Raw genomic sequence first — 27,341 nt, forward strand, 5'->3', positions numbered from 1 at the left:
ATCATACAGATAAGGTAACTAGAAATTACACAATATCCCATATACAATATATATATATACAGTAGGCCTACACAGTTATAAAAATAGACTGTAATACAAAATCCTATACTAAGTGCAAATGTGGGTAACAGTGGACTTAACTCGCCGCACGGCGCGACCCCCCCCCCGAGGGTCGATGCTTTGGACCCCGTCCACTCTCCGGACGAATGTTCCGGCACACGGTGGTCCTCCAGGATACAGTTGGGTTTGTCACCTGGTAACGTACTCGGTGTCCGCGAGGACGAGCCAAGTATAAAGTCTTTTGGGAGCGATGTAACTCAGACCCTCTATGTCCCGTCCCTACCTATCTCCAGGAGGGTAAGCCTCCCCTCCTCTCGCTACCGGGAACTATGGACGGCTATCTAGCTTCTCTTCATCGCCGGCGGATAACTCTCCACGATCGACCCCACCCCCCGGGCCCTAACAGAGTCTGGTTACTGCGTGCGTGCTCCAACCTCGATCTCTGAGTCCCACTGGCTTATCACACAGTCTCAGCGTCTCATCCAGGGCTGTACGCTAAGCTTTTTCACTAGGGGCACACTTGCCCCTAAATGAGAAATTTAGGGGCAAAGAATATTTTTTAGGGGCAAATTTTTAAATAACTATTTTACCATTATAGTAGGGCTGGGCGATATGGCCTCTAAATGATATTGCGATATTTTTTGGCCATATCACGATACACAATATATATCGCAATATTTTGACATTTCCTAAAGCACTTAAAATGCTTGATTTAACCCTTTGATGCATACAGTCACGCCAATATGATGATTATAATAAGTCCCTGCAACATATGTTTGCATTATTAAACCATGAAGATGCTTTAAAAAATAATTTAATGAAAATGTACTAAGAGTAGTCTACTGACACACTAATAAAAAAAATTATTTACATCTAAGACTATTTATATAAAAACTCTTGGGTGCCCTTTTTTTGCACAGTACTGTGTTTTCTATCCACTTTAGCCAAACACACACACACACACATATATATATATATATATATACTACTGTGAGAAAATAATAATTACACACAAAGGGATAATGGCTTATAGCAGACTTAATGATTTTAGAATATTTCAGATAATGAAATTAAATGTTTATCATCAACTATCCAGTTAGTATTTATACTGTCTGTAACGTTTGGCTACTTTAAATCATTGAATGTAGAGAGAGAGCGAGAGAGAGAGAGGGGGCGAGAACGCACAAGAGAGCCAGCCCCCCCCCCCCGGGTTTTGTTCTAGGTTCGCGTTTTGATCGTCTAAGCTGCCGTAGGTGATGACGTCACACTCGAATGTAAACAGGAAGAGTCTAACACGGAGATGGAAAGTGGATGATATACAGAAACGAATAACTAATAAATATGAAGTTATGTTTAAACTTCTGTTGTCAAGCGTTGTCACTTGTCAATATAACCCACCCCCTTTCCTCACTTTTCCACCGTCCCTGCTTCACTCGGGACCACCAGCTAACGTTAGCCTATAGCTCCGCCGTCCCTGCTTCACTCGGGACCACCAGCTAACGTTAGCCCATTGCTCGTGTCAATTAAATTGCATGTTATTAAATGTCCGCGCTGGTCTGTCTAATGAAATTACAACCGCAACATTATGTCGCCTGTACAGCCCTGGTTGTAGGCTAATGTTAGTGTAGTGAAATGCGAATGAAGGGGTGAAATCACTATTCGCAAGCTTGCGAGTGTAGTGACTACAGTATTGGTTCGTGTTCATCTTCTGACTATGTTGTGTAGTGGGAGGGAACTAATGATCTGGCACCGGGGCCAGAGGGGACATCTATTTAGGTTGCACTGGTTGTTATTCATTCATTGCTGTGCTGGGATTCATGTGCTGGTGTTCTTTTTTACTGACGTGGCTTTGTACATTAAACAAGCATTACGTTACCTCCGTTTATTCCTCTTTCCTCCGGGCACTACACGAGTAGATATAGTTTTTCATTCGCACCGGCCAAATTAGGGGGCAATTTGCGACGATAGGCCTGTCATCCCGCACACAATCCGCAACACCTGTGTTCAATAATGAGCCACTTGAGTCCCTGCTCGTGACGTCATCACTTCGGCCCATTCACATCACAGTATTGAGCTGTACTGTACTGTACCCATTCTGCAATCTGTTAATAAACTTTTCAATCAATCAATCAACCAACTTCGAAAGAGTGCCTAAGCTTAACCAGTGTAGAAACAGGCGTCGGCCAATCAGAGTTAGGAAAAAAAATAACGCAGGAGAACCACACGTTTCCTCCCAGTCACACGCAGCCTAAGAGCATGAGCGGTGTCGCTTTGTTTACCTTCCCCACGTACGCACGTTGGCAATGGAAAAATAGTAACACAATATTTTATGACACAAAGTGTATACGTAGTAAAAATTACTGGCACTAATATGCAGTGTCATCTGACATATTCTAACTTAACTGGGACAATAATGGCAACATGTTTCCAGTCGGACAACACAGGTGGGTGGACAACGAAGATATGCGGGGAAAAGATGGCGCTCCCCTTGTTGAGAGGTTGTTACTGTAGCAGGCCACCCTCTGTATTATTTACTCGACTTTTCAAACCGGAGCTTCTCGTTCTGACTCGGCACAGTCATTTCACCCATCCGAACTTGTCTGCCGTTTCGGTGTCCGCGGTCCGCTCTTACAGCTCCGATCATGGCGGACATAAACAGAAGCAGAAGAAGGTTGTGGTTGTTGGCATCCCCAACATCATAATGTGGTTCCGTACACGAATTTACTACTTTTTGATCAGGGCCTACTTTGACAAGGAGTTTAGCATTGAAGACTTCACGGAGGGGGCGACACAGGTGAGTGTAAATAGACCATTAGATATAGCTGGACCACCAAGTGGGCGTTACACACACTGTCTGTTTAGTTAACTTTATTGACAGACACCATACCATGGAGGGAACCTTGGGGATATCAGAGACAAATGTTGATGTTATTATTCACATTACTAATGATGTTGCAGGCGTTCTCCCGTGTTTCCAGACTGCTGGCACAATGTCAGTTTGAAGCATTGGAAGGTCTGGTGGCAAAAGATGTGAGTAGAAATGTGAATACATCACACACTACATGGTTAAAGGTGTCGTAGGCTAATTCTATTAGAACCATTTTGATTAAATTCTCTATTATATCCCAACAGCTGCCAATGAATCAAATGCACTGCGAAATAAAGTCTCTGCGACTCCCAGGCCCTGTAATCAGACATTCCAATATCTCATGATGGTCTGAATTTTAAGAACTTGTCAGCACTCATTCAAGGGTACTACGACTATGCTTGCACCTCATGGTACCAAAGCACCTCAAAGGCGCTAAAAACAAAATTACAAACATCTCAAAACAAACTGGTCAGACTACTGCTTGACCTTACTCCTAGAACCCACCTCACCCCTGCCCACTTTGACAACCTAGGATGGCTTAGAGTAGACGACAGAGTACAGCAACTTGCAATGGGCCTTTTCTACAAGATACACTACACGACCAAGGTACCCATGTACATGTCAAAATACTTCCCAAAGGTCAGTTAATACCACGATCACAACACCAGAGGGAGCTCCACAAATCATGTTAAACCCAGATTCGGCTCAAACAAGGGACTAAACACGTTTAGCAATTATGCCACTGCCACATCAATGTGGAACGCCCTACCCAAAGCTGTAAAGGAATGTGAATCACTACCCACTTTCAAAAACACTCTCAAAAAACACCTAAGGGAGACTGCAACTCGAAACTGGCCCCTGTAAATGTCCGAACACAACCCCCTCCAATGTACAGTAAATTACCAATTATGGTCTTGTCAATATTCCAATGTACAGTTTTGTTTGTACAGTTGTACAGTGTCCCCCACCCACCCCTCCTACCCAACCTCCCCCCTCCCCACTCCTACCCAACCCCCCCCACCCAACCACCTCCAATGTACAGTCCCCCTCCCCCACCTACCCAATCCAATGTACAGTTTCTACGTCAAATGTATATACTTTTTTTTCTGGACTCTTTTTGTATCACAAACAGTACTGTAATTGCAAATCTGGTATGTCATAAATGTATAGATGTAGCAGTACTGTCTATCTGTATGTCATGTATGTCATATATGTTACGATGAATTGAAAATGGGGGACCCTGATGTAAACAAGACGAAAGTCTTTCCCTGGTCTGCATCCCCTTAACAATTGTATGTATTGAGCTGTACTGTACTGTACCCATTCTGCAATCTGTTAATAAAGTTTTCAATCAATCAATCAATCACTTTTTTTCTGCCAAGTGGTGTTCCCACCAGGTATCACATCAGAAAACCACCATCATGGTCCTTGTCGAACAAAATATTCTGCTTGAAGCTGCCTTGTTGGTAGTCTGTAGAACACTTTTATTGTGAGTGCATAGTGCTTGAAAAGTGATTGATATTGAAAAGGGATCTTGCTCGTTTTCAGCTGGACATGGCAATCTCACTCTTGCTAATTTCTCTGAAATTCCTGTTGTGGAATATTTTAAATGAGCCAAACAGTGAAACTGTAGAAATTCAGATGAGTCCAATTGTATCAAAAATAGAACATTGTTTATTTCATTTTCTGTGGCCACAGAAAGAGTATGGCCTCAGTTTACAATCAGAGACAAGTTAATACGGGCATCTGACAAGAAAGTGAAACTTCTGGTCAGACATACAATAAATACATAGTTTGACATGATGTCAAAATATGACATTTATAACATATGACAAGAAAGGTAAACAAAGATGAGATTAGGGGTTTTGTCGTATCTGTCACAAGATTGATATGAAGACAACAAGAAAAAATAACAAGGTGTGATTTACTTGGACATGTCATATCTAAGTCAAACTGTCCTGGGCCTTGGCCGTTGTTTTAAGAACACTGTCAGACTGTCACCCTAGTGTCTGAGCTGTATACTAGTTAACTATATTAACTAGTCAAGGCTGTACAGAGAATATTAAACAGAGCTTATGAACATGATAATATTTTCGACCACATTGCCTACCCCACCTTTAACCCATACTCATATTTGAACTGTCAATTCATGTCCTGTCTTCTCAAAGATAACAAGTATGCTACTAGGGAATCTACTCTTTACTTAAACCTTTTCATAATTTCCTTACAGCTCATCGGGAAACTGGAGGAGAAATGCAACCTTCTCCCATCAAGTCACAAAAAAGCACTCTCTGCAGATCCTGATGACATCATGTACACAACTCCTGGAGATGTGGGCATCTATTATGATGATGATGGTAAACCTGAAAATGTAATCTCTTTGTCAGGGTGTCTGTCTGCACAATGAGTGGGCATGGAATTAACTCCTATTCGTCCTTGGCAATGAGAGGAGATGGATCAGAGAACGGAATTATCCACAGGGATTGCATTTTTGTAAATACCACTAGACACAATGGATAGAAGAGAATATAAAAGTTGTTTAATATAAAAAGAACGTAAAAAATAAATAATAAAATAAATAAAAGAGATGCAACTGGAGTTTAAGCACAGGTTCTAACTTCTGAGCAAAGGTGCATCGTATCACATACTGCTATATCTACAGGGGTCAACAGTTAACTACAGATATTAACAGAGTTATGTACACAATACGTGAGTGTACTGTGGATCATACCTCAACCTATATATCATCATCATCAAACCTTTATTTACGCTCGTGAGATCATTGAGGTTGCAAGATAACAAGATACAAAAAAACAAGGCTAATATCAAGTCAAGTCAAGTCAAGAGTTTTAATTGTCACGGCATACAAGTATACAATGAAATGTGGGTGGTCTTGCCCGCAACGATGTGCAATACAGTGGTATATATAATAGAATCCAATATAAAAAAAACATTGTGCAATAAACAGGTAACAGGTAACATGGTGTGTGTAACTGAGCGGTACAATTCCCTGACTGTATTGATAAGTATGGTATCATTAAACCACTACCGCTTTATGTACTTTAATTACTGGCCATACAGTACACGATATATGAATATGATGAACACTTCCCACAATGAAATCGGTTCCAGTCAAAGGTATTAATCAAGTATTTAATGGAGCAAAAGGTACATATGATACTTTACATTATTCTTTGAATGCACTTGTAAGGCAAAGGAGTATGCGTAGGCAAATCAATAACGAATGTCCATTCTCTGGTTACGCAGGAGGTAATTATACAACCTGAATCTTAAGGAATTATATCTATGGTACACTAGTAATAGCGGGAGATACTGGAAGGGGTTCCCACTGGTTGTAAGCCAGCAAGGGGGTAGAAGATCTGTCGGTAGTAGGACGTCTGGTCAACGATGACTAGGGAGACTTCAGGTACAGAAGCCGGTGCAGTAGTCTCTTGATCCACAGACGAATACAGCTTGGTTCTCTGGTAGACTGTAGCTCTACAGTGAAGAAAGCTAGGCGGCCTCAGGCTCTCTGAGCGCCGACTCGACTTGACTCCTCTCGGGGTAAATCCAACACGTGCAGGCGTCAGCGGTTATCCGCTCCATAAATCATAGGACCAAAGCAAATATATTCCAGCCGCAAAGGCTATGTAGTCGTCGGGTAGATTAATCCAGTGTACATGTCCATACGGTTCTCGCCTAGGTCTCCTCGGGTGAAGGCGCCATGCGGTCGGCCCAGCCTGGATAAGAACTCTAGCTAATACGAGAAAGCGTTGGAGATGCTGGTCACTATAGAATTCTAACCGCACGATACACTATACACAAATAGACTATTAAAGACTCAATAGAAATATGTCGCACTCGACGGTATAGTGCCAAACTCTGACAATTCAGTTATTAATTCGCACGCGGTCTCGATACTCTATTCTGAGGCCAAACAGGCCATACTTCACCGCACGTTGTATCGTGGGTGAGGCTTCAACTTATCGGTAACATGCTAAGTGCACGAAGGGTACGGAGGTAAGGGGCTAAGGGGCTTCTACATTCACCTGCACCGTATTTATACGCACGGTGCACAAATAGTGCCACTCTCATTTCTGTCGCCGTATCCCTGGGCAGGGCCGGGCAAGTACAGACATGTCGTGTCGGTGACTTTGAACTTGGCTCCGGGGGCCGGTCCCTGGCGCCGGTGGACCGCTGTCCAATAGGAGAATGAACTATTATGGGCTGGACTAAAGGGATATTCCGTGTATATGTACAAGGAATATACAAGGGATATCAAACGATATACAAATACTATGCAATATATATCAATAAATAAATATATATATTCGGTTTAATCTGATCCTTCGTAACAGTGTGACATCTCGGTATCTGTACATAGTTATTTACACAGCATATCGACAGCACAGTACAGAGATACACATGTATGGGACACTGTACAGCTGCGAGTGCCATCCTTCGGATGAGACGTTAAACAGAGGTCCTGACTGAATTCGGTCGTTAAAGAACCCAGAGTGCCTATTGCAAGAGAGTAGGGGATTCCCAGACGTTCCTGGCCAAATTACCAATCAGATCTCTGACATCAAGGCCACCTAATCATCCCTCCCCCTTAATTGGCTGACATCAATCCCTGTCTCCTGATCCGTTCAGCCAAAGTAGTGTGATGTGTGCCTGGTGCCAGTGTATGGCAGCTATTGAGCCTGTGTAGCCCAAGCTTGGATGCTACCAGTGGTGGTGAAGGAGGCAATTTACACCCTACATTGTGGGGAGTGCTTTGAGTGTCTAGAAGAGCACTATATAAATGCAATGATCACATGTAGATTGTGTTCAGAAGAAGAAATGAGTGTTTCTCATACAGGTGTTTATTTGTGTTGTTCCACCACAAATGTTGGCTAAACCCAATAGACACAATTCTATACAAACTATGTTTCCTGTTTATCTTGTGCTTCTCAGCTTGCCACCAACCAAAGACAATCCAAGTATTTATGGTCTTACGACAGTAGATCATAAATTAACGTATCAGTTTTCCTTTCTAGGGAGAAAGTTTGTCAGTATTCTGATGCGTTTCTGGTATCTGACGAGTGCACGGTTACCTGAGGACACCATGGAGGGAGCTCGCATCTTCCAGATGGATATCGGTGGAGATGAGGAGGCAGAGCCCAAGAGACTGCTAACAGCCAATTATGAGTTAGTATGCTTCTCTTATAGGCAAAGCCACACATATCATACTTGGTCTTTTGAGACTTGGGGTACCTGGGCAGACACACAACCAAGAGTACATTACCGGTGTAATTATCGCAATCCTCGGAAGGAAAACACTAGGGCTACAATGATTCATTGACCATGACATTTTGATCATCGACTCATCGTATTGTTACTTGCATGTGCCTTTTGGCAGACGTTCAAAGTCATAACATCTAATCTAACTAGTGCGCAATGAATCACGTTAAAAAAATTAAATAAAAATATCTTAAACCACTATTTCGTGATTCCGCCTAGAGCCAGGACTTGACGGTGCGCGTTTCACTCGCATTTGATAACTTCCGTGTTTCACGTCAATTCCAGCTGTAAGGAAGGGGCTCAGCCTGATACCCCAACCTTCAAATTTAGAAGCTATGACAGCTCTTCAGCCTTGCGTTCTACAGCCCTGTGACACCTAGCGATAGTGATGGTGAGATGAAGCTTCATGAAGCATTGAAGCTTTCCACACAATAGTGTCACTCATGTGCCGAAGCTTCATGGTGGTTAATTTGCTCTACTGTGCCATCAAGTGGACAATAAATGTACAACAGGCAGGGTGATTATAATGATACCATGGCTTTTAGGGGTGTAAGGGCTTGTGTCCATAGCGGACGTTTTTTTCAAGGCGGACCGCTTTGAAAAGCAAAAAAAAAAGCTCAGAGCATTTTCCTCAGTCTCGCGACTGCCACTCAGCCACTTCCTCGATGTTGATTGGTCGGTTGAAAAGAGTTACCTTGATGAGCGGCGCTCCTTTCCAAAAGTTGAACTAGTTTCAACTTTATGCGCTGGGAGCGCTCCGCCCAAAAACGCTGCCGCAGAGAGCGCTAAAATGTGAGGCGCGGCGCTGGGAAAAGGAGCACGCCTGTCGTGTCTCTAGCACAGAAATGAATGACAGAAAGGAGCTGACAACTCATAAAACGTCCGCTATGGACACAAGCCCTAAAGGTACACGTATCCGTACCGAACCGAATCGAATCGTTTCAGTGTGTACCGTACCGTACCGAACGGCTGTGTAGTGTACTGAACTAATATTAATTTCAATATAGAATATTCGTTGACAGCCCTACAAGTACAATTAGTTACTGCACACTACATCACCCCTGAGTGGAACATGGAAAGCCAAACTTTCCTCCACTGTACCGAAAACCCGTACCGAACCTTGACTTCAAAACCGAGGTACGTACCGTACCGTGGTTTTTGTGTACCGTTACACCCCTAATGGCTTTGGTGTGTGAAGCTTTGAATTGTGTTGAATGATGATGCCAATAAACTAGGGTGACCAAAACATCCTCTTTTGCCGGACATGTCTTCTTTTCACGCCTTGTCCGGGGCGTCCGGGGGAGTTTTATAAATTCATGAAAATGTCCGGGGTTCAAAGATCTGTGGTGTGTAAAAAGACGCTCGCCTGACATATCGTCATGTAACTCGAGAACCGAGGCACAGAATTGGTCGAGTGAGGTGGCATTGGAACGGCAACAAATAGATCTTTCAAACGGTATATTATATGTTCTGCGAAAAAAAATTACTTGCTTGCATTCCGTGGGCATGACGGCCCGACGCGTTACCCCACCTGTTTTTTTTTCCACTTTTTCTCCTTATTTTAAATTTTTCTCCCATCCCAATTTTGTGTATCCAATTCTCCCCTCCCCTGTCTTGAACGTTGCTCGACTATGCCCCCCACTGGTCAGTTGTAGAGAGGATAGAAGCCTCCGGCTCACGAGAAGGCAGCCTGTCACATCTTTTCGCCTGCCAGCGCGGACTCTCATTGGCGAGGTGTAACGCATGGGAGGCTCACACTACCCTCGCCACTTCCTGTCTCTGCTGTGCAGGCGTCTCCCAACCGACCTGTAGGGGTCGCTGTCCACAACGTCCAATCCCCACCCATCGACTTCCACCCGCTGACTCTGCCAAATGAGCCAGTACGACGGCCGGCCCAAGCCGAAGGCAATGCTGAGACTGGGATTCGATACCGGAGTCTCTTGCATTGGTGACGAGCGCAATCTCCGCTACGCCACCCAGCCGCCTACTAAAAAGCTATTTATAATTTTTGGCTGGGAAAAGATCTCTCTGGCTGGTCGTTTTTTTAAATCTAAAGCTAAAAAGTAAAAATGTTTCCCTGTTTTTCAGCATTTAGCTACAGGCATGGATACATTGTATGTAATGATAAACAATGTCATAGTAATGGGTGGATGTTATATTATTTCAAGATAATAAAGTAGCTATAATGAGTCAATAGAGAAAAAGCAGTAATGGCATGTAGGTTACTCACCCTACTCATGTACAGTAGGCATCCACACTACACAGCATTTATAGACATAAATAAACTATACATGTCTGTACTATAGGCTGCCATTAAAAACATTTTTTTTAAATCTGAGAGTGCTGGTCCGGCCTTCGGCTTTATTCTTCTTAAATGTTTGGGATTTCAGCACCCAGTGTCAGATACTGAGAGCGCGGTCTAACTTGACTTTGATACATAGCTACTTTGGTAGTTTAGAGACCTGCAGCTCCAGAGTTTACAGTTCACCCTGTCCTTTGTGGATATACATCAGCTTTCGTAGCTACAACGATGGAGTCAAGAGACTCATTCTCGCCTGAAGCAGAGAGAGACTCGTATCCTACTCCATGGCGTGACCCTTACTAACTATTGGCAGGATGCCATCATCCCGAGGGGCCTGCTTTTTGCCAAGGCAAGACATTGAGCGGCATAAGAGATGCAGGAGACAAGGAGACGAACGGGACTATCTACACACTTGGTGCCTCCTGCACTCCTGCAGGCCTACCAGGCAGCCCAGAGACCGACCTAAGAAGGAGATGTCTCCGCTGTGCTCCCTCCGTAGATGATGTTTCCGGACGGCCCCCTTCCACCATGGAGGAGTAAGCAAGAAAGGATCATCGGTCCCGGAGATATACACATTTACTGACATTTCAAGTGTTTATTTGAGTGATTAGCACCACTATGTCCTTGCTTAAGGGTGTACCGTATCTCTCTATTTTCTCCTAATGCAATCTTATTGTTTAAAGGACTCGTTAGTCTACAATGCCCTCTAGAGGGGAGACGGGTTACTATATTAATTTGATTAATGGCTCTGTACCAAAGGGAATGAATGAAAAAATGTTGTTATCCTGTTTCCTACAAGTGACTTTTTATTACTTTTATTTTTATTACTTTTATTACTTTTATTTTCATGAGTATATTATTATTTTATGAATGGAGAAAAGTTTTCCTTCTGTTGTAGTGGTTCTTTGCTTATAGAATTTTGTGTTTGCTTTTGGCTTATTTAAGTTTCTGGTAAAAATTTGTTTTCAACATGCTACATTAAGAAGTCCTTACTCTGGAGGTCAAAGTTCACTAGCATTCCCAAGCTCACCTCTATGATGTCACTTCCTGCCCACATGGTATATAGCTCCCATTTTTACAAGCTATCACTGCTAGCCTATTACACTGAAGATGGAACACCTGTTCCGAAACATGTCTGTACTATAGGGTGCCATTAAAAAAAAAAAAATTTAAATCTGAGAGTGCTGGTCCGGCCTTCGGCTTTATTCTTCTTAAATGTTTGGGATTTCAGCACCCAGTGTCAGATACTGAGAGCGCGGTCTAACTTGACTTTTAGACATAAATAAACGTCATGGCTCAACATTGAGAAATATTCAATTGCAAATAAAATCAGTTGATTTTTCTATTTATTTTATGTTTTAAAAAAATAATCGTTAGTGACAGCCCTAGAAAACATATCCAGCATATAATTTGGTGGCACGACCATGTTACACAATATACTGACAAAAAGGCAGACTTACCATTGCACATCATTGTTTATGTTTTTGACCAGACCATCTGGCTCTTTGGGTCTCTGTTGTAGTATTATATGAGCATTAGGAACTGTTATTGTACTTTCTATTAGGCTTGAGGCAAGGCTGTGCACTTTAACCCTGATTTCTCTGTGATTTTAAATATGTAAGTGATTGTGTTTTAACTTGTGCTGCAAGATAAATACCCTCTGTGAGGGTGGCCCCATAACTGAAAGGTCATAGGTTAGATCCCTACAATATTCATGTCATCCATCTTTGTGGAAATTACCTTGAGCAAGACACTCAACCCGTACCTGCTCCAGGGGCAAAACACTCAACCCCTACCTGCTCCAGGGGCAAAACACTCAACCCCTACCTGCTCCAGGAGCACCGCAACAATGGCTGAACCTGTGTGTTCTGACCCCTTTGTTGAAATACTATTATGTATTGTGTCAGGGTATATGCCAAGAAATAAATTCTTAGTGTTTTAATATGGTGATTAAGTGCTCAAAATACCTTTCAATTCCGTCTCTAATATCTCTAATCTAAAACATTAAAACCAAGCTTTTTAAAACAACAAAAACATAGAAAATGTAGCTTGTGCTTTTCTAATTCTTCTGTTTTGTTGTTTGTTTGTTGTTTGTTTTGCATGGATGACCTACAGATTCCAAAGGGAGTTTACCAAGGGGGTGCCGCCAGAATGGACGATTACAAGGATAGAGCACTCCAAACTGTTGGACTGAGATGGTGTTGCTCGGGAGTTAGATGTAGGTTGACCGAGGAGTGATGTAGGGGCAGCAATTGATAGCCTGTCCCTGCTCCGTTCAGCCCCTACTCAGACTGAGTGAGAACACCCCTCCCTACCCACAGCAGCCTCTAGATGTACCCCATGCTAAGAGGCCAGCAGTCACACCACCTGACCAGAGACGTGCAGGAAAAAACAGCGGGACACCGATTTGTTTCAAACACTAATTAAATCACTGTAGAAAAGACACACGAGTCAAATACAAATAATTTCCTCAGACACTGCAGAAACGTGCACAGTGTGACAGTGTTGCTGATTTCCTTCTCTCGTCTTTTTTTTTTATCCACTTTTTCTCCCATTTTTCTATATTTTCTCCCATCCCAATTTCGTATCATCCAATTCAACCCTCCCCTGTCACGAACGCTGTTTCTTGCCTCCCACAAGCCGGCTGCAATGTGGACTAAGTCATACATAGCACAAGTCCCCTCCGGTACTTGAGGTAACAGCAGTCGCATCTTTTCACCTGCGTAGCTCGATCTCTCAGTGGCGAGGAGTAGCACGTGGGAGGCTCACGCTGCCCCCGACACTTAATGATTCTACTGCGCAGGCGCACCAACCGACCTGTAGGAGTCGCTGTCCACAACGCCCGATCCCCACCCATCAGTTTCCCACCCCCTAATACGGCCAATGTGTATTAGTATGAACGACCAGCTAAACTGAAAGCAATGTGGAGCGCTGGGCCCAGCGTCTCCGCATTCGTGGCGAGCGCCTTGCCCACTACGCCACGTAGCCGCCCCTCTCTTGTCTTATGTTCATTGTTCCTGCAACTATTTGGTCAACGATCAAAACATGAATAATGGGTTCCTTCAAGCCAATGATCCAAACTTGAATGTGTTTGCTCTAAGAGGCTACGATGTGGCTCGCAGTATCTGTATATTGGGGGAAGGGCATCATGTGAATAAAAGTAATTGAGGTCCGTGTAGAGATTCTGTTATCACTCTTAGATCTGCTTGTAGTTCACAAAATATACTTTTTTAAATGTAAGTTTTTTGTCTGAATGGCTGGCTGGTCATTGTACAATATTGAAAGCATTCCGAGATTAATTGTTATATTGCGGCACTCATTTGTTGAGTAAAATATTTTAATTGAACCGACTCCCAACTTTCAAACAAATGTGGAGGGAGTGAGCAACTAAATGTACATGTTTTTTTTGTTTTGCTGTGCAAAAGACAGGACCACCGTGACCTGTTTCTCTCATACACATGTGATATTGGTGTTTGTTAGCTTAATTTGTTAAGGCAGCTTCAAGCAGCAGACACTGTCACAAATAAAGATTTGCGAGGAAAGAAAATACATGGCTAACTTGGTTCACTTGATTTCTACTTATTCATCGCATTTTATATTCATTATTTGAAATGGTAGTTATTCCAACATATTCCTTCATGACAGAATGACATCACTGTTACGAGGTGTGTCGACTCTGGCCTTTGATTGGACCGTCTTCTTGATACCTCGTGTGTCATTGGCCAATAGACCCGTCGATCCCCGGTTGTTCCACAGTGGGTGGTTCCTAGCGCTTGTTTGGCATCATGGATGAGGGAGTTTGACGGAAGGAACAATTGGAACATGGCAATAAAACACCTGTAAATTTGACGCTAAAAAGATAGTGAACATGAAAGTCGCCACGGTGGCCTTTTACGGGCTTGTGCTCGCGCTTCTGGCGACGGGCCTGCGAGAGTTGCTCACGGGGTTCGAGGAGAATAGATGCAGCATGACTTACATGTTTGAATACCCCGAGTACCGGGTGAGTAACATGAAGCTAGTTGGCCTTATTAACGTTACATGGCATGCGCGTCAACATTGAACCCTCCTTGGTGTATTTGTGTAACGTTACGGGCAGTGCCACAGACAACAACCCTAAATGGGACACAATGAGTGATGCATTATAAATTGGCTCAATCAAGTGGCCAATTATAAGCTATAGGCTATTTCCTGAATCCTCGAATAACCTGACGATACAGGTGGATGACCATCTCTCAGACAAAGCTAACGTTCAACTCCCAATGGCTACTGTTGCATGTCCTCCACACACATTGGATTTGGAATTTAATAGAGAAGCTGTGGCTAGTAGGAGGTGGTGTGTGTTAAAGAATCACACGAGTATTTGTGTAGGCTGGCTGGACGTCATGCATTTGATCAGCTGCGGTAATGCATTGAGCTGCATTATCTATCTACACGCGGCTACGCATTATCTATCTACACGCGGCTACGCCACCTCTTCTGTATATCTTACTAGGACTCTATTCAGATAGAGATGATCCAGCATTGAGCCTTGTACGGAATGTTTGTGTAGTTATCCTTCTTTCCAGCATGGCAGCCTGTAACATGGCAACCGTTGTTTTGTAGATGGCAATGGAAGAGACGACGGTTGCTATGTGTTGATATATGACACACATACAAAACACAATCATTTGGTGACTTATTGGTGAATCTTGTAAACAAGTCACGGTAGTAATATTATTTTCCAGTGTTGTGTTAACTTGTGTACCTACTCTACCACTGCACAGATATTGGGCATTTTGTTTTGAAAGTGCTGGGAAGAAGGAGAACCACACAAACATGTGCAAGCAAGGCATACTATTACAAGTTGTGTGTGTTTGTGTTCCTGTTTCCTCGGCTCTGTTTGTTCTCATTGATGTGTTCAGCTGTAGTGGTACTCGGCTGCAGGAAAACCAGCATAGCCACCCATACCTCATGAGTGGTTGTGGTGTTTGTTTGTGTGTGGGGGGGGGGGGGGGGGGGTCACCAGGAGTCTTGTATGGTACTGACCTCTATGCCAGCAGAGAGGTTTTGCTTTCGACTAATTGCAATAATCCAGAGTGAAGCTCAAAGCGGCAGAGTTATAAATAGACATGGTTTAGGTTTTATAGGACTAGCTTGTTGCTGGATTCAAGAATAGGGGCAGAGGAGGGGGATTGATTGATTGATTGAACATTTTATTAACAGATTGCAGAATGGGTACAATACAGTATGGCTCAATACACACAATTGTAACATCAAGGTCTATATTTTGAAGTACAAAATAGATTTGATCGTAATATTTATGAGAATGCATGTTTTTTCACACTACAGGAGGAGACAATGATGTACAAAATTATGTTTCGATTAACCTAATTGTAGGTCAGAATGCCAGAATGGCAAAAAAAAAATCAACAGATATTTTTCTAACCTCACCTGTATTCTTTACAAGTGTTATGGATGTTACCGTGACGGATGTTACATTGCGAGTGACGGATGTTACATTGTGAATGTGTGTTGTTAAGTCCGATTATGACCCCTTTGTTTGATTTAAATCGGAAGTATTTTATGACTCCTTGTTTGATTAAAAGCCAACATATTTCCAGACACAACTTTTTCACACATTGTTGGTCTAGGCAGAGCAGTGTCCACGTTAGCCTACTGCTAATCGGCTGCTGTCGGCCATCTCCCCCTCGCGTCTGCTCAGCCTACATGTGTATTTGTTATTGTTTTGCCAAGTATCGTGACAAGAAACTCACCCCAAAAAACACAGAAACCCCAAATGAAACCAAACAGAAAGTAAATGAGTATTATTCCAGGGACGACATTTCAAGACAGGCCCCAGGAATGAAGGATGCAGTGACCATAGAAGGAGTCAAGCAGAGGGTTCAGAAACGCCACATGTCCATGTCCCTTTATGGAGGCTTACCGCTGTTTTAAGGAGGACAATCCCGACATTGGCAAATCCAAGTTTGCTGAACTCCGGCCACCTCATGTCTGTCTCTGTTCAGAAACTCCAAGGAACATGTGTCTGTGTAGGTACCATGAAAACACTACCCTTCTCCTGGAATGTGTGCGGCGCCATGTTCCTCGCAAAGTATTTAAGAGTTTGACAGAATTAGTCTGTTCCGTGTTTTGCAGCGCTGATGAGCCACAATGTATGCTGAACACTTGCGAGGAGTGCAGCGATGCAAAACTGTTCCGGAACAGTATTGTGGACCACATACCAGATGAGGGGAAAAAAACTGAAGACCACCTGGTATGTCTGGGAGACGGTCTGTGGAGTGCAGATGAAGGTCTAGAAGACTGGGGTACTAGGAGATGTACTTTGTCTTCTCACGATCAGTGCACCACAATTTCGGAAGCACTGCTTCATAAAAAGGAAACAAAGTGCTGCATTTGAGGAGAAGAAGGCGACCGCCCAAGCAGATGGAGATTCCATGGTTCTGCAAGTGGACTTCGCCGAGAACTACACGGCGGCGTACTAGGATGAGATCCAGTCTGCCCACTGGAATCAGAAGCAAATCTCCATCTTCACCTCCGTTGCCTGGTCTGACGCCGACCCCTTGTCCTATGTGGTGGTGAGTGACAGCCTGGACCACGACAAGAAGGCTGTGCCAACCTTCATGGGAAAAATTGTTGAAAACATCAGGAGGAAACATCCCCACATGACACAGCTGCACATATTCAGTGATGGAGCTGCCTCCCAGTTCAAGAAAAAAAATTTGTGGGTCTTTTTATAGTCAAGTTTCCGGGAAATGTTCCCCAACCTCCACGTTGAGTGGCACTTTTTTGCCACCAGCCATGCCAAGGGAGCCGTCGACTGAGTAGGAGGCACGGTCAAGCGAGCAGTCAGCACAGCCGTGGACAGGCGGCAATTGTCAACACTGCTGTCGACTTCACCTGAGTCGCTGGGCAGAGGTGCCCAAACATATCTGTTGACTAAGTATGAGGGCCGACGTTCCACTCTACTGGTTAAATTACTTACTTGTGAGTAGTACGTTCGTTGATAAAGAAAAGTAATGTCCACAGCCGCTCCAGTGTAAAACAAATATCCAAATGCTTTATTTCTCTTCCACAGTGAAGTCTTTCTTTACAGAAGTGGTCCTAAATCTATTTTCCTAAATATTCACGTCACTACTACAAGGTAAGAAAACTGTATTTTCCCAGTCTCCAAAATCACCGCCGACTTGACACATGAAAATTCCTCCACACTGGAAAGTTGCAAATCCACTTGCCGGCTCTTTCCACAGCAAACCGGAAGGCTTGGTACCTTGGTTGAGAAATGCAGGCTTCAGCCTTGTTTTTTTTTTTTTAACGTTTTTTTTAACGTTTTTTTTTTGCTCATTCGGCCCCCCGGGAAAAATAATTGCCCACCCCTGCTCTAGATAAATCGCATCAAGATAGGTAAGAATCCATACCCTCCGACACATTTTATCCGGTTGAATCCAGCGTGATGCTATTAGCTTTTTAGCAGCCGTAAGACCGGACAAGATTAGCCTCTTTACATGTACAAAGTGTGATAACTGAGAGACATTATTCAGCAACAATACAGAAGGCAGTACAGGTATTGTCAGAAATAAAAATTCTGATAATAGCGTGGTTACTTCTACCCAAAATATCTTAACAGGAGGGCATTCCCAATACATATGCATAAATGTACCATTATCACAGTTTAAACATAAGGAACATCGAGAGTCTTGTTTAAGCCCCATTTGGTTCAGTTGTATAGGAGTCAGGTAAGTCCTATGAATAAAATTAAGATTAATCTGTTGATGATCCGGGTTGCGTGACGATAGCCGAACGTTTGCCCAGACTTCAGCCCAATCAAAATCTACTTCAAAGTCTGGTATATCCTTCCTCCAAACTAAGTCTAGGGGAAGGACTTCATACTAAGACGTAAGTAAGTGACGATAAAAGTCAGAGACGAAGCTTCTCGATGTCTCCTTTTCATAGAAGAATTTGTGATATCTGTGGTGCTCAAGTGGTATCTTTAATGGGACTCTATGAGCCTTCAAAGTTGCTAATAACTGTAGATAGAAATAATATGTGGAGCTGGTGAGGTTAAATTTGTTATGTATATCTTGATAGCTACAGAAACCCCGGTCATTGAAGATATCTCCCAAAGTATGTATGCCCTTCTTTTCCCATTTGGGAAATCTGATAGGTCGTTGTGCAATAAGGAGTGCATTGTTATTAAATATGGGAGAATGGCTATGCCATTTATGTAGGTTAGTAAATTTTTTCTGTGTCACGCCATATCCGGATCACATGTGTAATAAGAGGGCCAAATTTCAAGTTTCATTGCTTAATTGATAAGTTGGTGTATACTACATCCTGCAGTCTCTGTGGTGCGCTATGTTTTCTTCTAATGTTCTCCAGGATACAGATGCTTGAGAATCAAACCAGGTGAATAGTGGTAGAAGTCTGGAAATGCTAAACCTCCGTCGGCTTTGTTTCTCTGTGCGGTGGATCTTTTAATTCGTGGAGGTTTGTTGTTTCAAATAAATGTATATGCGGTGGAGTGTAATTTTTTCCAGTAACCAGCAGGGGGGGGGGGGGGTGTGTAACGGTAGCATTGAGCTGAAGAAGTTTATTCTGGGTAAGATGTCATCCATTCTTAACTATTGATACTCGGCATTCTTAACTACTGATACTCGGGCCTGTACTGAGTTTTTAAGTTTTGACCACCTGTCAAAGTCATTTGTGATCCTATCTTGGATTCCTGTATAATTATACTTCACTGTTTGGCATATAGTGGGGAATATGTCAACTCCAAGACATCTAAAGTGTTCTACCATTTGTATATTTTCTGGAAGGAAGGTAGCCTTCGCAGTGACATTAAGTGGAAGGAAGGCCGATTTTGGCCAGTTTATCCTAAATCCCGATAAGATTGCCAAAATCATCTATCAGCTTGAGAAGATGAGGCAGTGAGGTGGTAGGGTTTTGCATGAACAATATTACATCGTCCGCATATAAACTTAATATGATGCTGTGTGCCCCTAATTGAGATCGGCTCTATGGATTGGGATTGTCTTATATACTGTGCTAAAGGTTCTAAGGATAGAGAAAATAGTCCGGGACTAAGAGGACAACCCTGTCTGGACGAGCGCGAAACAGGAAAGAGAGGGGAGGTGAATTAATTTACCTGTTATAACCATGGCCGATGGCCCTGTGTATAGTACTTTTATCATATTAATGAATCCTACTCCTAACCCCATCCTTCCGAGTACTGCCCATAAATAAGACCATTCCAACCAAGGCCTTCATCGCATCCAAGGATAATATAGCTGTAGGAGGCACGGCATCCTTGCTGGCATCTATCGCATGTAGTAACCGTCTAATATTATCCGTGATCAGGCGGCCTCTTATGAAGCCTGTCTGATCAGGATGAACTCAGCCCTGCTGGTCTCTGACAAGAACAAATTACAGGTTGAAAAAACCCTCAGCTCAGAACTAAGCAAAATCTGCATATGGCTCGCTGATAACAAACTATCATTACACATGGGCAAAACAGAGTCCATTCTCTTCGGTTCAAATAACAAACTCAGCAAGACCGACGGCTTCTCAGTTACAGTGGGTGACAATATTGTCACAAGGAAAGAAGATATTACCTACCTGGGTTCCATCCTAGAGGCAAATCTTTCCTGTGACAAAATGGCATCCAATGTAATAAAAAAAGTCAACCAACGAACTCGTTTCTTGTACCGGATCTCCTCACTGGTAAACAAGAATACCCTGAAGACTCTAGCAGGAGCACTCATTCAAGGGTACTACGACTATGCTTGCACCTCATGGTACCAAAGCACCTCAAAGGCGCTAAAAACAAAATTACAAACATCTCAAAACAAACTGGTCAGACTACTGCTTGACCTTACTCCTAGAACCCACCTCACCCCTGCCCACTTTGACAACCTAGGATGGCTTAGAGTAGACGACAGAGTACAGCAACTTGCAATGGGCCTGGTCTACAAGATACACTACACGACCAAGGTACCCATGTACATGACTAAATACTTCCCAAAGGTCAGTGAATACCACGATCACAACACCAGAGGGAGCTCCACAAATCATGTTAAACCCAGATTCGGCTCAAACAAGGGACTAAACACGTTTCGCAATTATGCCACATCAATGTGGAACGCCCTACCCAAAGCTGTAAAGGAATGTGAATCACTACCCACTTTCAAAAACACTCTCAAAAAACACCTAAGGGAGACTGCAACTCGAAACTGGCCCCTGTAAATGTCCGAACACAACCCCCGCCAATGTACAGTAAATTACCAAGTATGGTCTTGTCAATAATCCAATGTACAGTGTTGTTTGTACAGTTGTACAGTGTCCCCCACCCACCCCTCCTACCCACCCCCCCCCCCACCCACCCAACCACCTCCAATGTACAGTCCAATGTACAGTGTTGTTTGTACAGTTATACAGTGTCCCCCACCCACCCCTCCTACCCAACCCCCCCCCCCCCCCCCCCCCCACTCCTACCCAACACCCCCCCCCCCCCCCCCCCACTCCTACCCCCCCCCCCCCCCCCCAACCACCTCCAATGTACAGTCCCACCCCCACCTACCCAATCCAATGTACAGTTTCTACGCCTAATGTATATACTCTTTTCTTTCTGGACTCTTTTTGTATCACAAATACAGTACTGTAATTGCAAATCTGGTATGTCATAAATGTATAGATGTAGCAGTACTGTCTATCTGTATGTCATGTATGTCATATATGTTACGATGAATTGGAAATGGGGGACCCTGGTGTAAACAAGACGAAAGTCTTTCTCTGGTCTGCATCCCCTTAACAATTGTATGTATTGAGCTGTACTGCACTGTACCCATTCTGCAATCTGTTAATAAAGTTTTCATTCATTCATTCATTCATTCATTCATTCAACTAAAGATGTCATATGCTTTTGAAGTCTGATGGCTAGTACCTTAGCATACAGCTTGAGATCGGTTCCGAGGAGGCTTAAGGGTCTATAACTACCACATTCGGTGGGGTCTTTGTCCTTTTTAAGGAGGACAGATATGAGTGCCATATTGACGTCCCTGGGGAAATTCCCCTCTTTGATTGAGTATAAAATCATATCTAGTAATAGGGGTCCAATTACATCCCAACATGAGAGGTACAGTTCTGGTGGGATACCATCCCATCCAGGAGCCTTACCACTTTGCAATTCAGATATAGCCTCCCTAAGTTCCTCTAGTGTAATAGGTGTATCTAACTGTTTAGCGTCTTCCTCTGAGAGTTTAGGTAGGTTAATTTGATCAAGAAATGTATCCATTTTATTATGATCGAAAACCACTTCTGATTTGTACAAGTTGGAGTAAAACTCTCTGAAAGTCTCGTTGATTTTTTTGGGGTCTGTAACAAGCCATTGTTGGTCCTTAATAGTAGGGATATCAGCAAATTGTGCATTGGATCGTATCTTCATAGCTAGTAGGTGACTTGGTTTAGAGCCATGAAAATAATAATGTTGTCTTGTACTGCGTATTTGAAATTCAGATTGTTGTCTTAAAATGGAGTTAATCTCTTTTTTTAACACATTCATTTGAGACTCCAATTGACCCGAGTAGTTGCGTTGTAAAGAAGAGAATAACGACGAGTGAAGCGTTTCCAACTCTACCAATTTGGAATGCCGTTTCTTACGGAGGATGGATGCAAAGACTGTAGTGTTGTCCTTGATAAAACTCTTTACCGAAATCCATAACATTCTGGGGTCCTGTACCGAACCCACATTAGTCTCCAGGAATTTATCTAGTTTATCTTTGAGTTGTAGAATGTATTCAGTGTTTTTCAGCAGTGTCGAGTTAAAGTGCCATCTTGGGGCTCGGGATGTCAGTCTACCAAATGAGCCCTTCAGGAGTAAATATTTGATCTGATAGTGTACTGGGTTCCATTTCCACGTCAAATCTATCAAATAGTCTAGGGGATGCAAAGACATAATCTATTCTGGAAAATGACTTGTGTCTTGCTGAGAAAAAAAAGAGTACTCTCGGGCCGTTGGGTTGAGTACTAGTCGCCATAGGTCATTTACACCTGTATTCTTGGCCCAATCCTTTAGTGCATTAGATGCCTGTTCTGATCATTGGAAGTGGTGGGATTAGATTTATCAATCGAGGGATCCCAAATGGCATTAAAATCAGCACCAATTATAAATGAATACTCAGGGATGTCCAACATTGCACTAGTGAGTGTTGCGTAGAAGTTGGCGTCGTAAAGATTAGGGGCATAAGTCGCTACCGACGCAATTTCCCGGTTACTGTATTCTATCTTAGCAATGGTTACTCGGCCGTCTGCATCAGACCATACGTCCAACAATTTAATATTCAACTTCCGTTTCACGACTATAGCTACCCCACGGGATCTAGTTCCAAAAGATGAGTAACTAATGTTATGATATATTTTGTCCGCCAGCTTTACATTTTCAGCCACTAAAAGGTGCGTTTCGCGTAAAAGAGCCTGATGTTTGTTTTTCATCAATGTAAGCACGCTTTTGCGTTTATGTTGCTTGTTTAGTCCTCTAGTATTCCAAATCAATATATTCAAACTAGCCATAATCTAAACATGTTGCCATATTCTTGTGTGCAATTCGTCTTGGTTGTTGAGTCCTGTTCAAGCTACACACTGCCAGAGAGAGAGAATCGTGGACACAAATGTTCTAGAATGTTCGGTTGATATCAAACGGTGACATCACGAATGTTCCAGAACGTTCTATCATGACGTCATACTGTGACATCACCAAGGTTCTAGAATGTACTATGTTCTAGAATGTTCGGCTATGACATCATCACAAATGTTCTAGAATGCTCGACCATGACATCATACTGTGACATCACAAATGCTCTAGAATGTTCCATTATGACAAAATACGCCGGTTCAATGACTTTATCTAAATCCAATCAATATTAAACATTCATATAATACAATAACCTAAATATGTAGCTTTGGCTCCTACACGAAGTGACATCTGAGGAGATCAAGAGCTTCAGTGAGAAACAGGAGCTGGAGGCCAAGTGGGCAGATGTCCCCACCCTTCATGGCACACAGGGAGTGCTTATTCAGGATGTCGTATCTGTTCATAAGCTGGATCCTCTCGGGCTCTCGAACGTGTGACCTACCGGCATTTTTTCCCTTGCCAGCAACAACATTGGACCAACCCTTCCAAGGAGTGGCGGTGGCACGAAGCTTTGGCTTAGCTCCCAATAGTAACCAGGGTTCCTCAGACTGCCTAGGAGCCTCCGGAGCTCCGTCTGGGCTGGAGAGACTATTGCTATCCAAAAGAGGAATACCCATGGAGCTGGTTGACAGGACAGCGATTTTATTCGCCTGTGTTGAGACGATGGTTGAGAACTCCATGACAGCTTGTTTTTCTCACTAAGCTCGGATGATAGGCTCTACAGTTTAGGACTCTGAATAAAGTGGTAGTCTATCTGTATTCCTAGTTGATATGAACGGACAGGTAAAGGCAACTGCTGGATACTGTCTGTCTGCCCTAGCTACAGCATGGATGTAGCCTAGATACCGCTGTAGCTGCTTGAAAGTTATTTTCAGTCAGTCTCATTAATTTATCAGTTGCTTAGGGGCACAAACTGAAATTATATCTTTTCACTGTACAGCGTTTCCAATACATACTCTATTTTTGGCAGGCTCGTATGGTTCATCATTCAAGGTTGAGCAGAGGAAAGTATCATGTTTGGGAAATCTATTTGTGGTGGGCCTATCTGATACTGTGGTGGGCCCGCCGCCACAAATAAATCTATTTTCTTTTTACCTTTATTTACCAGGGTAGGCTCTCTGAGCACAGATGCTCTTTTTCAGCAACACCCTGCTTCACATTCACACAGTTCCATTCACACCTGGGAGCTGCCCAGTACAACCACAGTCTGACACTGTTGACTACAGAGCAGAGGGGGTTAAGTGCCTTGCTCAAGGCCACTTCAGCACTTTGGTATTGAGGGACCGGAGAGAGTTATTCATTCACTTGCTCACCCAGATTTTTCCTGCCAGTCCGGGGGATCAAACCGGTGTTTTCTAACCTGCAGGGCACCGCTGCCCCATACTGTGTAAGCTAGGGCCTGTGAGTGACTAGGTATAATGTGTAAGCTAGGGCCTGGGACTAGGTATACTGTGTAAGCTAGGGCCTGGGACTAGGTATAATGTGTAAACTAGGGCCTGGGACTAGGTATAATGTGTAAGCTAGGGCCTGGGACTAGGTATAATGTGTAAACTAGGGCCTTGGACTAGGTATAATGTGTAAGCTAGGGCCTGGGACTAGGTATAATGTGTAAGCTAGGGCCTGGGACTAGGTACGTATACGAAAAATGAAGGTATACTCATGGTTCCATGCAAAGGTATGCATTTTTACAATACCGTCATCCACAATATACAAATCATAAAATGATACATGATGTATTTTCTTATCTAAAGTTTATTTTACAAACACTTTATCAAATATATTTAAGAAATAAAAAGTTATAGGAAACCATTTTGAATGAAATAGCGCCATGACAATTGAAAATAATTGCTTGTAAACTTATGTCACATCACTTTTCTAATTTGTCCTGGAAGATGAAATACCGTCAAAACTATGAAAAATCTTGTGATATTATATTTTGACTGCATTGCCCAGCCCTAGTACGAGCCACCTTGAACAGCACCTCTTGTTTTACATATACACAGTGTTGTAATTGTGAATCTTACCTATCCCTGCCAGCTACCACCACACATAAGAATCTTTGGGCAACACGTGTGTGGTACTGCTCTTCCTAATGTGTGTGTACCCGTCTCCCCTCTCACAGCGAGTGGCACTGCCTCGTCGTGTGGCCCGTCTGTATCCAGCATATGGCCTCTACCTCTATGGAGAGGGCCTGTACGCCCAGGAGACCCGTGCCCTCAAACTCAGCGGTGCCCCTGTTCTCTTCTTGCCTGGGAATGCAGGAAGCTATAAACAAGGTAAGCAGTGAACCCCAGATAGTGCTGCTTCTAATGATTATTAATTGGTTCATCCAACTATTATTTGATCGATTAATCGGTGGGCCTAAGTTTCATTTCCATCTCTAATAAAACAGACAATTGAACATTTAATTTAAGTTTACTTGCGTTTAGTTTTCCCCCTGAATGCACATTGAAATGGAGCTGAATCACCCCTGGCACTCTAAAAATACCACATTATTATTTTATTTATAGACTATGTGCATTTACATGAACTCATTCAGCGCCAGAGGGCGCTGTGTACTGTGTGGTTGAAATGCTTTAAAGTATAGGAATACGTGGCTGTGTTTGCAGGGCTATAACTATATTATGGCTATGGATACAATACTATTGCCCATTTGACTTATGTTCCATCATGAATGTATGAAAGGGTGGGGTGGGGGGGGGGGTCATTTTATGCTTTGATCGTCACCAACGGAATACGTTATGGACTAGCGTTACACACATATGCTCGGATCACAATGAAGGCATGCTTTGATCAACGCAAGATTTATATCATATAGCCCTTACCTTGACTAGGATCTGCCCCAAAAAGAATATTCCAATTATCTGATCGCGAGTCCCAGTATTGGTGTCGATCGTGTCGCCAACATAATCCGCCATACATTGTCCATCTGGAGCAGGGGTCTCAAATTCGCGGGCCGCGGGCCCCCTACTTGACATCAAAGTTTAGTGTTAATGCGGCCCGCGCGCAACTGTTTGCCGAGTCGTTGCGCGAGAGTTGGACGATTATGGGGCTGCGGCACTGCAGATATACCCTACTCCAATGATCTGCACGGACGTTAGACGGTGTTGCACTCGCTACCTAGTCTGTAAGCTAGTAGCAGTCGCAGAGGCTCTGGCTAGTAGTAACGTTCATGTTGTGATTTTCGATGCAAAATAAATATTCAACATTCTCTTTTGAGACTCCGCCTCAGACTCTTATCCTTTGGCACTTGGAACTTGCTGTACTTTGCTTGCAGGTCTGCAGCCATTATTGCTGGATTATGAATAGCACCAACTTTAGCCAAGGTACCGTTATCAAGCTAAGCTAGCTGATCTAGCTCGTCTCCCCGCATTGACATTTGATAACGTTAGTCAGCTAACGCTAGTCAGTAGCTACTTGACTTAAATACGATTCACCGTGGGTGCATTATTGTTGATAGATGGACAGTGTCAGGTCCTGGAGAAAGGACAGGCCATCATCTGATTTGATGTAACGTTAAAGCGGATGTTGTTCCAACTAGCTAGCTTTTCAGCTAATGCTATCATAACACCAGCAAGCAAAACACATCCCGTCCGAGCTCCCCGTCACACGCTCTGTCGGGGACAATGGAATTTAAGAAAGTGTATCGGCTGTTAAAATGACAAACAGCATCACACTTTAAAACACGTTGATTTTATAATCATCACTCTCCGCAGGAGATAAATGACGTCATGGGATCGGAGGCTAGAATTTACGTGTACTCGCCGATACCGATACCAGCATTTTAGGCAGTATCGGCGGCATTTCCGATACTGGTATCGGAACAACTCTAATTTTAATGCAACCTTTCCTCAAAATTCAGTGCTAAGAACCACAAAAATAAATGGAATGAAATCATCATATCAAGCTGCAAGCAGAATTATTGTTAAATCTATGTCACAACGAGAAAAAGCAACCAAGTCCTCACTCAGTGGCAAGAAGCCATTCTCTCTCTCTGATGCATACATAATCAAATCAAATCAAATCAAATTTATTTATAGGGCCCAACAACACACGTTAATGTCCCCATGGGCCGTACAGATCTTCTTTAAACAAGTCAAGAAGAAAACATAACAATAAGTCAAGAACAGAACAAGAACACCATA

General features: G+C 43.1%; 2 protein-coding genes across 2 annotated transcripts in view; both read left to right on the forward strand.

Annotated features, from left to right (window-relative positions):
• Positions 1-2,402: 2,402 nt before the first annotated feature.
• On the forward strand, positions 2,403-14,063 carry maip1 (matrix AAA peptidase interacting protein 1). The gene is made up of 5 exons (XM_084309840.1): positions 2,403-2,854; positions 3,019-3,090; positions 5,160-5,286; positions 7,969-8,119; positions 12,630-14,063. Exons 1-5 carry the CDS (start codon positions 2,432-2,434, stop codon positions 12,706-12,708), a joined length of 852 nt encoding a protein of 283 aa, XP_084165966.1. The 5' UTR covers positions 2,403-2,431; the 3' UTR covers positions 12,709-14,063.
• A 272-nt stretch (positions 14,064-14,335) lies between these two features.
• pgap1 (post-GPI attachment to proteins inositol deacylase 1) overlaps positions 14,336-27,341 on the forward strand; it is a 135,908-nt gene continuing 122,902 nt past the window's right edge. The window contains exons 1-2 of the mRNA XM_084310260.1: positions 14,336-14,514; positions 25,319-25,472. Of these exons, the coding sequence (XP_084166386.1) occupies positions 14,383-14,514; positions 25,319-25,472 (286 nt within the window). The 5' untranslated portion in view covers positions 14,336-14,382. The remainder of the gene's footprint in view (positions 14,515-25,318; positions 25,473-27,341) is intronic.

The sequence above is a fragment of the Notolepis coatsorum genome, assembly GCF_963971535.1.
Source record: "Notolepis coatsorum genome assembly, chromosome: 3".
Taxonomy (NCBI): Eukaryota; Metazoa; Chordata; class Actinopteri; order Aulopiformes; family Paralepididae; genus Notolepis; species Notolepis coatsorum.